The 13,203-nt window shown below is 39.3% G+C and overlaps 1 protein-coding gene across 4 annotated transcripts in view; it reads left to right on the top strand.

Moving 5' to 3' along the window:
• Positions 1 to 13,203, top strand: part of ct (homeobox protein, cut) — a 53,786-nt gene that overhangs the window by 38,267 nt on the left and 2,316 nt on the right. The window contains exons 3-7 of one of the 4 annotated variants that reach the window (XM_088032215.1): positions 4,940 to 5,210; positions 6,122 to 6,377; positions 6,417 to 6,829; positions 11,522 to 11,861; positions 11,906 to 13,154. In XM_088032215.1, coding sequence (XP_087888341.1) covers positions 4,940 to 5,210; positions 6,122 to 6,377; positions 6,417 to 6,829; positions 11,522 to 11,861; positions 11,906 to 13,154 — 2,529 coding nt within the window. Of the gene's footprint in view, positions 1 to 4,939; positions 5,211 to 5,941; positions 6,378 to 6,416; positions 6,830 to 11,521; positions 11,862 to 11,905; positions 13,155 to 13,203 lie in introns of all 4 variants that reach the window. The other 3 variants (XM_088032214.1, XM_088032213.1, XM_088032212.1) reach the window with 3 other exon arrangements.

Here is a 13,203-nt window from a genome sequence, read left to right as displayed (position 1 = left end):
AATTTAATGGTCCGCTAGAAGCTTCTTCATCTTCCCTCACGTGAATTCATGGTTAACAGATTCCGCATAATAGCCCGAAATCCGATTTTTGATTTAATTCGCGGCAATTTCTTGCTTGTTGAGTCTCCTGTTCCACCAAGCGCTACCACATGCAACTGACAATTAAAAAAAAATGTGTATGACGGATCTAAGGGCAACATTCTTTCCGCGCGCATTAAAACGAATTAAGATCTGGTAGGCAAATCCCTCGGGTGTCATCCCAATAGATTGAATCAAAATGGCGGCCATTGCACGCATAATTGCTCCATCTCGCATACTCAATCCGAAGTTCTGTCTTAAATCTAGCATTAGGCATCACTTCGGGGATTCCCCCTTTGTTTCCGCCACCTGAAATACGTGATTTGCGTTCCGGTTAATGTTTATAATTCCGAGAGGAGATGGCTCGATTTTTAATTGTTGCGATTAGAAAATCCGCGGCGAAAGTCCAATTTGGGAAGAACAGGTTGCTCATTTGCAATGACTGATTGTCCATGTTGTTAGTACGCTCCGTTGCGCACCACTGCCGGTTTCAACCTCTTGTGTGATTCCAGTTTCATCTATTGTTGAAGCGTCAGCTTTTTAAAAGAAACATAACGAAAAGATGAGCATTAGAGCGTTGCGGAGGTGGCGGAACGCCGGGGGGAAGAAACCAAAAGTGGACGGAAAATGGGCGGCACGCAGGGAGCTTCATTGGGACACGTTCTTAGGGAGAAAAAATTCGCGTTTTGAAGCCAGAGGATCTGAAATTATATGTTAAAAAACCTGAAATTGAAGCCTAGAAACCTGAACAATATGAATATGAATGAAGTCAACGCTAATAAAATCCCCAAAACTGACTGTTTTATGATTAAAATTGTCAAAGTTAGGGAATTGAAGAGAAAGTAGAGGAAATTTTTGGTTAGGTTTAAAATAAAAACTTCCAAAAATTTTGTCTCTTGCTCGAAAATTTTGGAATTTTGGAATAACCAAGTCGAAAGGAGTAAAACCTTGAAATTTCACTGTATTCGGATTAAAACTGTCAAAGTTACGCAATTTAAAGAAATTTGTTAACATATTTGGTTCGGCCTCAAAATGAAAATTTCCAAAAATTCAGTTTCGTGCTCAAAAATTTTTTTGAGATTAAAATTGTCAAAGTTACGGAATTGAATAGAAGGTGGTGGACATTTTTGCTTTAGTTCAAATGAAAATTTCCAAAATTTTGTCTTTTGCTCGAAAATTTTGGAATTTCGCACAATTAATGAGCAAATCGAAAATAGTAAACCCCGAAATTTCTCTGCATGCGGATTAAAACTGTCAAAGTTACACAACTTAAAAGAAACTTCCAAAAATTCAGTTTCTTACTCAAAAATTTTGGAATTTGGCCCACTAGGTAAACAAGTTAAAAGTACCAAAACCTCAAAAACTCACTGTTTTGGGAATAAAACTGTCAAAGTTACACAATTTAATAGAAATTTGTTAACAGTTTTGGTACGTCCTCAAAATAAAAATTTCCAAAAATTCAATTTCTTGCTCAAAAATTTTTGTATTTAACGTACTTGATAAACAAGTCGAAAGTAGTAAAACCACGAAATTTCACTGTTTTGGGATTAAAATTGTCAAAGTTACGAAATTTAATAGAAGGTGGTGGACATTTTTGCTTTAGTTCAAATGAAAATTTCCAAAATTTTGTCTTTTGCTCGAAAATTTTGGAATTTCGCACAATTAATGAGCAAATCGAAAATAGTAAACCCCGAAATTTCTCTGCATGCGAATTAAAACTGTCAAAGTTACACAACTTAAAAGAAACTTCCAAAAACTCAGTTTCTTGCTCAAAAATTTTGGAATTCAGCACACTAGGTAAACAAGTCAAAAATACCAAAACCTCGAAAATGCACTGTTTTGGAAATAAAACTGTCAAAGTTACGCAATTTAATAGGAATGTTTCAAAATTTTTGCTTCGTCCTAAAAATAAAAATTTCCTAAAATTCACTTTTTTGCTAAAAAATTTTGGAATTTAGTACACTTGATAAACAAGTTGAAAGTAGTAAAACCTCGAAATTTCACTAATTTCGGATTAAAACTGTCAAAGTTACGCAATTTAAAGTCATTTGTTAACATTTTTGGTTCGGTTCAAAAAAAGAATTCCAAAAATTCTGTCACTAAAAATTTTGTCTGTCTCCTAAACTTGGAATTTTGGTCCAAGGAGAGATAATAACTATCCTTTATAAGCTCCGAAAAAAAACATTTTTAAACCTGCAAATAGCGTTTTAAACTTCAAATGTTCTAAGCCTGAAATGTTCAATGTGAAGCCTGAAAAGCCCTAAAACAAATCACTTAAATCTGCTCTAAAACCTAAAAAATGTGCAATTTAAAACCTGAAATTTACAACACAAACCTAAAAATTGGCAAAACTTGAAACTGCGTTTTAACCTGAACTTGAATTAGCAACTTTCGGATCCCTGAAATCTCTTAAATTAGCATATAAAAAAGTCCATGCCCATACCCATAACCGCGCGTTTCTCTCAAAAAACCCATTAAAATAACAATACAGCCCATGATCTCCCATCAAAGACCGAAATCTCGTTTTCACAATTGTTCTGCAGCGCCTTATCAGCCGTCATAATTTCGATGAAAAATTCGAAAAGTTGATTGCATCACTTGTTGAACGAGTTTATGGCTCCCGTCGCCATCTTATTTGTTTAATAGACGCCATCTTATTTGTTATCAGTGATTGTGTGTTATCAGCGTTTATGAAGCGTTATCGGATTAATTCGAAATTGTAAATTTTGATTCAGTAGATTTATTGTTATTATTTTCAGGTTAGTTCAATATTGACAAATCTTATTTTTTCTGAGTGTATTGTAATTTCCGAGATAGCGTGTCTGATTTTGTTGACTCTTCATCATTGTGTTGACACTAGAAATTTAATTTATACCTTAATTTATTTATTGCACAATAATTAGAAATGTTAATTATTATCGTTTTAACGCTCATTCAGTTATCTCGAGTTGTTGAAAGATGAAGCATTGACTGATAAAAATGGAACGAGTAAGTTTCTTTTCAAATTTACTTCTTCTTTGCTCTTTTTGTGCTTGTTGTCAAATGCTAAGGAATTCGCTTAGATTTTTCAAATTTGGCGCTCTGGCTACGACAGTCAAGAGTACCAACCTGCATCAACCAAATGTTGCACAGTTAATAAACAAGTCGAAGGGAGTAAAACCTCGAAATTTCACTGTATCGGATTAAAACTGTTAGTTACGCAATTTAACAAAAACTTTGGTTCCATTTAAAATGAAAATTTCTAAAAATTCTGTTTTTTGCTGTTAAATTTTGAAATTTAACGCAGATGATGAAGAAATCGAAGTAAAATGCTCAAAGCTTACTTCTTTACGATTAAAACTGTGAAAGTTACGGAATTTAATAGACATTTTGGTTCGTCCTCAAAATGAGAATTTCCAAAAATTCAGTCTCCTACTCGAAAATTGTGGAACTTGGCACAAATAAACGAGTGAAGAGTAATAAAACCTCGAAATTTAACTGTTATGGGATTAAAACTGTCAAAGTTACAGAATTTCATTAGAAAGTGGTGGACTTTTTTGGATCGGCTCAAAATAAAAATTTCCAAAAATTCTTGTCTTGGTCCAAAATTTTTGAATTTAGTCCACTTGATAAACATGTCGAAAGTAGTTAAACCTCGAAATTTCACTGTTTTAGTATTTAAACTGTCAAAGTTACAATATTTTATAGAAATTTGTTGACATTTTTGATTAGTCATGAAAGTAAAAATTTCCAAAAATTTAGTCTCTTCAAAATTTTCGAATTTAGTACAGTTGATAAAGAAGTCCAAGCAAAATAAGTCTAAGAAGCTCACTGCTTTACGATTAAAACTGTTAAAGTTGGGGAGTTTAATAGAAAAATTTTTGGTTCGTCCTCAAAATAAAAATTTCTAAAAAATATTTCTCTTGCTCCAAAAATTTGGGATTTATCACAGTTGATAAACAGGTCGAAAGGAGTAAAACCTCAAAAATTGACTGTTTTACGATTAAAACTGCCAAAGTTATGGAATTTAATAGAAAGTGGTAGACATTTTTGGTTCGTTCTCAAAATAAAAATTTCCAAAAATTCTATCTCTTGCTTAAAAATTTTGGAATCCAGCACCGTTTATGAAAAAGTCGAAGCAAATAAAATTCCCAAATTTCACTGTTTTACGATTAAAATTGACAAAGTTACGAAATTTAATCGAAAATAGTGGAAATTTTTGGTTCGTTGTCAAAACATTTTTTTTTTAATTCTGAAAATTTTTGAATTTTAGCACAATTGATAAAGAAGTGGAACAAACAAAATCGCCAAAGCTCATTTCTTTAGAATCAAAACTGTCAAAGTTAGGGAATTTAATAAAAAAATTGGTTCTTTAAAAAAAAAATCTAAAAATTCCAAAATTTTCGAATTCAGCAATACACAATTCGGGGATTGAAACCGCCAAATTAACGAAATGTTCTAGAAAATGGTGATGATTTTCATAAACAGAATCAATTATTCAAAAAAACAAAACAACTTTTTGGAAATATTGTTTTATTGATCGGAAAGTGTAGCAAACTCGTGAGATATTTCGATTTTTTTCTGAATGTATTTGATCTTATTTGCTTGCCCTAGGGTGGTGTTCGCCCCCGGAATGTAATCAATCGATCTATATCACCTTATGCAAAAGGGGTTGAACAGATTAATGTCTTCATACGGAGAACGATTGATTGATTCCTAAATTACGTTAAACATATCCGTCTCTTTCCCTTCAAAAGCTTGTTAGCTAATAGAATTCCTCAAAGTACACGTGGGGTTAGTCAACAAAGGTGTATTTTCATGCTAATGTCATTAATATTATTCAGATCGAGACAATAGTCGAATTTAAATAATTCCGTTCCAGATCAATCAATTAGTTGAAGAAGTACAAAGACTCCAGAGCACGATATCTAAACTCAAAGAAACGTCGATATCGCAGATCTCCAGGTTAGAAGACCAACTCGAACAGAAAAGACAAATCATCGTGAGATTAGAAGCCAAACTCGACCATCAAAGAGACTATGAAGACATGAAACGGGAGCTGAGCATCCTCAGATCGGACCCCGAAACGACCAAGTCCATCGATCTCCTCTTGGAAAAGACTAAAATCGAAAGACCCAAAACTCCAGAAGAAGGTAATTATTTGTACTTCTTGCACACGGTAATTAAGCGGATTTTTAATTAGTTTAGTGCGATTATAAATTAAGATCGGTGAACCGTGGAAAAAGGAAGTCATTTATCAGAGCCGTATCAGATAACAAGTTATTTATGATTTTTTTCGTATGCTCCGAAATGAGCGGAGACGGCCCTGAAGGGAAACAATTGATTGATAAAGAATTCCGAATTTTAAACAAGGACGCCGATTACTGCCGAAAATTTACGAGCTGACGTAAAAAATTTTGTTTATGTGTCGCGGTTGAATTATTTCGGACATCTATCATGATAAATCTCTGGGAATTGCGCTGACGAATTTTCTTAGCTCATTGCTGTGAGTCCACGAACATTCGCGGGTGTAAATCCGGCTTTTTGGGGGAAGACTGAACGTCGCGACTTTTGAGGTTACGATTAGCTTCTGCGCATGTCACGTTTCAAGGTCAACGGCTGGTGCTGCCAACTTAATTTTTTAACGTGTGGACATTTCTACGGGCAACTCCAGTCGTACCAACTTCACTTTTCCCGCCCCCCTCCTTCTTCCCAGCGCAAATTGTGCTTAAAAATGGCGTTTTAATTCGAATTTAATAATCGGCAATCAGCTCCGCGCCAATTTTCAGGTAATTAAGAATAATTCGCTTGTAATTGTCTCTCGTTCCTCCTGCTCAGTGGCGTCCGTCATCCCCAAAATCTGATGTTGTTTCCTCTTTTCCAGGGGTTGCACTCAATCCACCGAACCAAACGGCGGAAGCACTGTCCCCCCTGTCCCCCCCAGCCCCCTTGCCGCGTCCCTTCCAGAACGTAGAAGCATTCGGTAGCATGTTAGGTGAAGAGATCGTGGCCAGTTGGCGCCGCTCCTTAGAACCGAGTCTAATCTCGCGCTCACCCTGTATAGATGTAGCCAAGACGCCGACGCCGGTCGTCGCCGTCCCCGACGAGAAATCGACGGCTTCGACGCCGCAGCCTCCGGACTCTCAACCGCCGCAATCCTCCCCCGTCGAACCCATCCTCAACGGAAACCCCAAGAGCCCGGAAGACAACAACAACCACCACCTCAGCAACAACAACATCCCGATGGCGACGATGTGCGCCGTCAACTTCCTCCGCGGCGACGAGTCGCTGAAAAGCCCCTACCGCTTCGAGGACCACAGGTAAGCCCCCTCCTCGGAGCACTTTTGATGGTCTTCTAGTTCTGTCGGTTTCCCGACCAGGTCGCCGTTCCGCTTCGCCGAGGAGTTGGGCATGGCGCCGGGCTCCATGGTGAGTCGGCTGGGCGAGAGTCTCATCCCCAAGGGGGACCCCATGGAGGCGAAGCTCCAGGAGATGCTGAGGTACAACATGGACAAATACGCTTCCCAGAATCTCGACACTTTGCACATATCGAGGAGAGTGCGCGAACTGCTCTCGATCCACAACATCGGCCAGCGGCTCTTCGCCAAGTACATCCTGGGGCTGTCCCAGGGGACCGTCTCCGAACTCCTGTCCAAGCCCAAACCGTGGGACAAACTCACGGAGAAGGGACGAGACAGCTACCGGAAGATGCACGCTTGGGCCTGCGACGAACAAGCAATTCTTCTTCTCAAATCCCTCATACCAAAGAAAGGTAAGATCTGTTCGGTTGGTAACACTGGGGGGCTCTAGAATCATTTCCTGCCGTTTCGTCGAATTGTAATTGTTTAATAAGTACCTACTAGATTTAAAAAGTGATTCATGGCGCATTCCAAGAAATTCAATCATCTAAATCTAGTGGTCTCGTCTTTAGTTTGATTAAGCGCGTTTCAAAAAAATTTAGTCGCCTGTGCCACTCTACGACGATAATGGTCAGAACGTTGGTCAGATAACCTCAAATTCCGTTTGACAAGTGATACTAATCGACCAGCACACTAGATGATGATCATCCCAAAAATGTGCGTTTTCCTAGATCACTAGATCAGCAATAACTAATTCGTTAATTAACGTTTTTCTAGGCCACGCATGTTGAAAATAATTCGTGAATCATTTCCTGCCATTCAATAAAATAAATTATTATTTGGAATGATACATAATTACAGTGAAAAAATCGAATTGTGGCAATTTTATTGTGTTTAAGAAAAAAAAAACTGTTGTGTCACAACGAATTTACATGCGATGCGATTTCAACATTAATAACCCAAATATTTAATTACAAAAGTATTGTCCGGACAAATCCCACGCCTTACAACACATTCTTAAATCAACGTTTCTGCTCTGAAAACTCTTTAATTTCAATCTGAGCAGTTAACAATGCGCAATTAAACTCGGAATTATCTCTACAATCACACTTCTTCGATTTTAGGATTACCGTAAATATATGTTCTACTTTTACATTTTTATTGCATATTTTATGACTTATTGTTGCACGTTCTTTCTTGTTTGACACGATCGTAATCGGCGGAAAATGTCACAATTGTTTCAAGATGGACGCAATAGATCGGGGAAGCCCAGGAGACTGTACCAAAGTTGAGGTTATGTCGGAATCAATTTTATTAATCGCATGTTCAGAGTCGATTACCGCCGAACGCAAAATAAAATAAAATTCAACGATGACAATGGAGACTATCTGCGTTTAATTGAATTAAATCGTGCTGCAGTTTACACGGTCGGTATTGTAGGAATTGATGGATTTACCGGAAGAGTGGATTTTCCGATGAGGTCGTCTTTTTCGAGTTGGCAAAACAGGATAATTACTTTTATCTCAACTATTGTTTTTAGGTTATTTTTACAAATACGTCATTGTTAATTAAACGGTGTTATCATCGTCTTGTGATTTTGTTGTTTCTTAATCAACTGTTTTATTGCGGGATTTTCGCTGACTTATTGTTGGAAATCGTAAATGTTTATGGAGGTGGCTGCGGTTACCACATTGTAATAACAAATTGGTTCTAATTCGGTGATTTGTTGGCGTACGTGAAAATATCGCCTAGTTTTGGATTTTGCGTGAAATTCTGCGTAAAATGAGCATTCACAGTTGAAGTTTGCTTTGAAAATAAGCGAGATATCGAGGTTTATTCATACAGGAACTAAAAATTTTACTAATAATTCCGGTTAAAAAAAAAATACTTCTTGATTCCTGGGATTTGAAGACGTTTGGGTAACAAAGGCGAAATTAGAGTAGAAATAATTGCGATCCGGACAAAGAAACGGGCAAATTTGTGGAAGAATTACAATAATAACGCTCTAATAGCGCGCGCAGCGAGGTATGACCACACATGTTTATACATTTATGTACGCACAGGAACCGTTGTTTAAGGCGCGTTCCCATGCGAAGCTCGTCGGTAAAATCTCGACGTTTTCCACGCATAATCGGAAGAATGCAGACCTTAAAACATTATAGTGTGTACACACATATATCCGATTAATAAATAGAGATAATAATAATTGCCGCGTCTGAACGGATGTAACTAGATGGTTGACCGCAAACAAAGAAAAAAAAATTGAATCATTTCCAAATTTAGTTTGATAAATGGAGAGAGGAAGGAAGTCGCGTTATTAAAACGAAAATAAATTCGATATTGTAAAATTGGCTTTGTGATAAGAAATGGTTGTAAGTTTGTAGCATTTCGTGGCGCGTTCGATTTCTATCACGTCTAGAATTATAAAAAAGTTTTTACGGCGTTTTTACACATGCAACATTTTACACGCGATCGGATTGGAAGCACGTCACTGTTCGATGAGGAAAAGCGGCATAAGTCGCTTTCAGTCGGAAAAATCTATCGATTTTATAGGATTTTTCAATGCGAACGTTGGAATGATGGTGGCGAGCGATAAGGTCGAAACCTTGGCCACAGCGGAAGCACGCTAGATCGCCTCTCGCGATTATCTCTGAAATTTTAAAATTTAAAGTGTTGGGGTTTGTTTTCGGCGTCCATGTCTGGGCATAAAGATATTTTATATCGTTTCGAAACAAAAGCCACGGAAGTCGATGCGAATAATTTACCTCTATCGGGGAAAAAAGAGGGTGCAATGCTACGACGTCTGCAGCAAACCGAACAAAAGATTAATAAATCTCCGGTAATATACTTGTCTAAATTGCTAATTTACTCTTTTATATTTCACTCTATAAATTTGCCAACAAAGATACAATTCGGATGCTAATTCCGGGCGCTAGTCCGGCCCTTTGGATGTCTCTGGAAAACGATTTTCAACACGACAGCCTACAAAAAATACATCCATCAATGCAATTTCAATGTCGGACGACTCAACTGGAACATTTTTGTGTTGGCACATGCTGCTGTCACTCACAATGTGTTTCCAATTATTAATTTTTTTTATTCATTCGACAATTACGCAATTACTGAATTTCATACAAATACCTAAAGCCTCTTCTACCATTCACATCAACAACAACCAAAGAACTGCTAAAAACACACGTCTTCTATTCATTATTCAACTTTTTTAATCACCATTGCACTTTAGGGAGTTTTCTGATTACCAGTTGGCATCTTCTCTTTTATTTAAAACCAACACATCTATGGATTTTTTAGTTCTCAAGTAGGCAATTTGAGAAACTCCACGAAACTAGTCATCCTTCTAGATTTCGGACTGTCAGATCCGGTGATTTTTCATTTACAACCAAGTTTCTTTACCAAAAATACGAAGTATTTTTCATCCCTAAATAACCCAAGTTTACAAAAACTGAACATTTCAAAAAAAGAAAGTCACATTTATCACAATGTAAACTAGGCTTCCATGAACTTGAATCAAACAAGCGTGATTAGAAACCTGAGCTTTTCAGTGTCTTTTTAGGTTTATGAGTTTTTGCAAGAAACCTACTTTTCTCACCCAGGTTGTGTCATTTGAGTTTCACATTGTCCATTGCACAAACCTAGAAGTTAAGACATTTTTCCTAAGGTGATCGCTTCAAAACTCCCTACATATAAACCTTGAAATTCCAGGTTTCCTTCCAGGCTGTTACACAATTTCTTGAAGGTTAACGTTCCACAGTCGTCAAAACCTAGGAATGAATTAAAAGTTTTGGGGTTTCTTCCAGCTTTCATTTAAAGCAGTAAATTACATTGGCTAGGCTTCTAGTTTACTAAACTTTTAAAGACTGAGCGGATTTCTTGGAAGTCTAGGCGATAGTTTTCCACTAAACTAGGTTAGAAGCCTAGTCACATTCAAAAGATGCCAAACTCTTTCAAATTTCAGGGTTAGTAGTGGGAATTTTAGGCTGTCGAGCACCAGGTTGTGTATTCTTCAAATTGAAGGCTAAATTTCAACCTAGTCAATCAAATTACCTTAAATTTTTGGTAAATCAGAGTGCACTTTGAAGTTTGCTATCAAAACTTTGAAATTGAACTTTTGAGATTAGAAACGTTAACTGTCACTGCTACCAACTGTGCGTTTAGGACGTTTAGTTTTCGCCAACCTTCGTAACTTGTTTTGTGAACGGATATTAGATATTTGTCTTTCTAATTGCGCCTCATCGCCTCCGTGAAAGTCCTAAAAATTGGCTGTCGATCGTCCGGTAATTGTTGAAAGTGTTCGTGTCCATCGCAAGATTTCGTATATTTTCCTTCCGGTGCACTTGACAATAAAATTATAGATCCTTCAAGGTCCAATTAAATCCATCTCTCTGTCTCCGCACACAAAGAAATCTTCGAACTACTAATTGGGTTAACTGTATTAAAATTGATACGTTGACATATGCAATTGCTCGCATCTTAACATTAAAGTTGTCTTCCGCCATTGTTGAAACGAGTTGACAATATTACTATTCTTGTTCCATTATGATCCAAACGTTCACATTCCCATGAAAAATACAAAATGAGCAACGAGTAATTATTTGCTAGCGACTCTCTTGAAGTTTTTATTATTATATAAATACAGATGTACATCGTAAATACTGCCATTAAACTGTCGTCTTGTGTCACACGGTTTAGAAACCACCGTTACACTTTATTTCAATCGTAATCTTATTTTAATAACGACAAGATTGAAGAAGATCGGAAGAATCGACGGCACGTAATTACCTCGTCATTTCGGAGAAAAAAAACAAACACGCAACTCTTATTATGGTTGATTTCTTCGGAACCTCAAATCGACAAACAATAATTAAAAACGGTGGGAAAAAATTCTGGGGATTTTATTGTCACGCTTGATTGTTCGTATAAATTTTACCTTTAGTTATCCATGGAAAGTAACGTCACTTTTGACAATTGACACTCTTTGATAGTGTCTGTAATAAACCACGACGTGACTTGAAAGTCATGGGTAACTAGAGAGGTAAATTAGATAATTTTAAATCATTAAGACTCTTTATTCCGCTCCCTTACAGACAATTTTTCCTCAGGCAAAGATACAGGAATGCCAACTTTCGGCCGTCCAGAAAATGATCTAACCGAAGAGCGGATAGCTCACATCCTGAGCGAAGCTAGCCAACTCCAGCAGTTGAAACACAGCACTGAAGATAGCCGCAGTAACGACGATTCAAAGTCGCCGCACAACCAGTGTTTGAGTCCTTTCTCCAAGGACTCGTCCCAAAACCGCAGACTGAAGAAGTACGAGAACGACGACATTCCTCAGGAGAAGGTTGTGCGGATCTACCAGGAAGAGCTCGCGAAGCTCATGGGGCGCCGGATTGAAGACTTTCGGAATCCCCGAGAGGCGTTTCCTGGGTGAGTATGTTGGGATTTCGACGGTGTCGCTAAACTCATTGTAGTATGTTCTTCCCGCAACTGTTTAGCGGGCAGATGGACCGGACCCAGGAGGAGATCCGCATGGCGCTGGATGCGTACCACCGAGAGATTGTCAAGTTGAACCAGACCAACCCTGGACAGATGCCGAATTTGGGGTTGTTGGCGCTGCAACAACAGGCGTTGGCTCAGCACCAGCCCAATGGAGGCGTTCAGGATCTCTCTTTGCCCAAAGACAAGAAGATGGTCAACGGGGAAGAGAAAGACACCAAAGATAACGAAGAAGCGCTCAGACATTCCGGGAGCGCGTTTAGTTTAGTTAGACCAAAAATCGAACCGGGGACGCAACCATCGAGCGGATCTACCGCTTCAAGTCCTCTAGGAAACGCAATCTTGCCGCCGGCGATGACCCCCACTGACGATTTCACTGCTTCCTCCGTTGCGAGTCCTCTCCAAAGAATGGCTTCCATCACCAACTCCCTCATCTCGCAACCGCCGGCGCAACCCCATCACACCACCTCGCAGAGGCCGTTGAAGGCGGTGTTACCGCCCATCACCCAGCAGCAATTTGACCAGTACAACAACCTCAACACCGAAGATATTGTTAAGAAAGTCAAAGAACAACTCAGTCAGTACTCAATCAGCCAGAGACTCTTCGGGGAGTCTGTCTTGGGCTTGTCCCAGGGGTCGGTTAGTGACCTTCTTGCCCGCCCCAAACCCTGGCACATGTTGACCCAGAAGGGTCGCGAGCCCTTCATCCGCATGAAGATGTTCCTCGAGGACGACAACGCCGTGCACAAACTCGTCGCGAGTCAGTACAAAATCGCCCCGGAGAAGCTCATGCGGACTGGGGGGTACGGCGGGGCGGCGACGTCGATAGGGAAGCCGATGCCACCCACGCCGAAGATGCTCAACGACGCGGCTGGCATCATCAGCAAAATGCAAGAGACGCAGAACTTGTTGCCGCCATCGCTGCAGCTGGGGCCGCCGTCGTTGGGGCAGAACCCGCAGCCGCCACCGATGTTACTAACGCCGCCAGGGGTCCCGCCTCACCACGCCATCAGTCTGCAGACGCCCGACCATCTGAAAAAGTCCAATCCCAGCCCCCATGGCATCCCGCACTCGCCCATGGGGCAGCACCAGTCGCTGCGAAACATGCATCAGCACATGTCGCCGAGCGTTTACGAAATGGCGGCGCTCACGCAGGACCTGGACACGCAGGTTATCACGACGAAGATCAAGGAGGCGCTGCTGGCCAACAACATCGGGCAAAAGGTGAGATCGTTGAACGCTAGAAAGTGGAATTGAAACTTTCTCTCTTCCA

This window comes from Gnatocerus cornutus, chromosome 3 (assembly GCF_029298725.1).
Source record: "Gnatocerus cornutus isolate USDA-ARS CGAHR chromosome 3, icGnaCorn1.1, whole genome shotgun sequence".
In the NCBI taxonomy this organism is placed as follows: domain Eukaryota; kingdom Metazoa; phylum Arthropoda; class Insecta; order Coleoptera; family Tenebrionidae; genus Gnatocerus; species Gnatocerus cornutus.
This window is presented reverse-complemented; position numbering and strand designations above follow the sequence as displayed.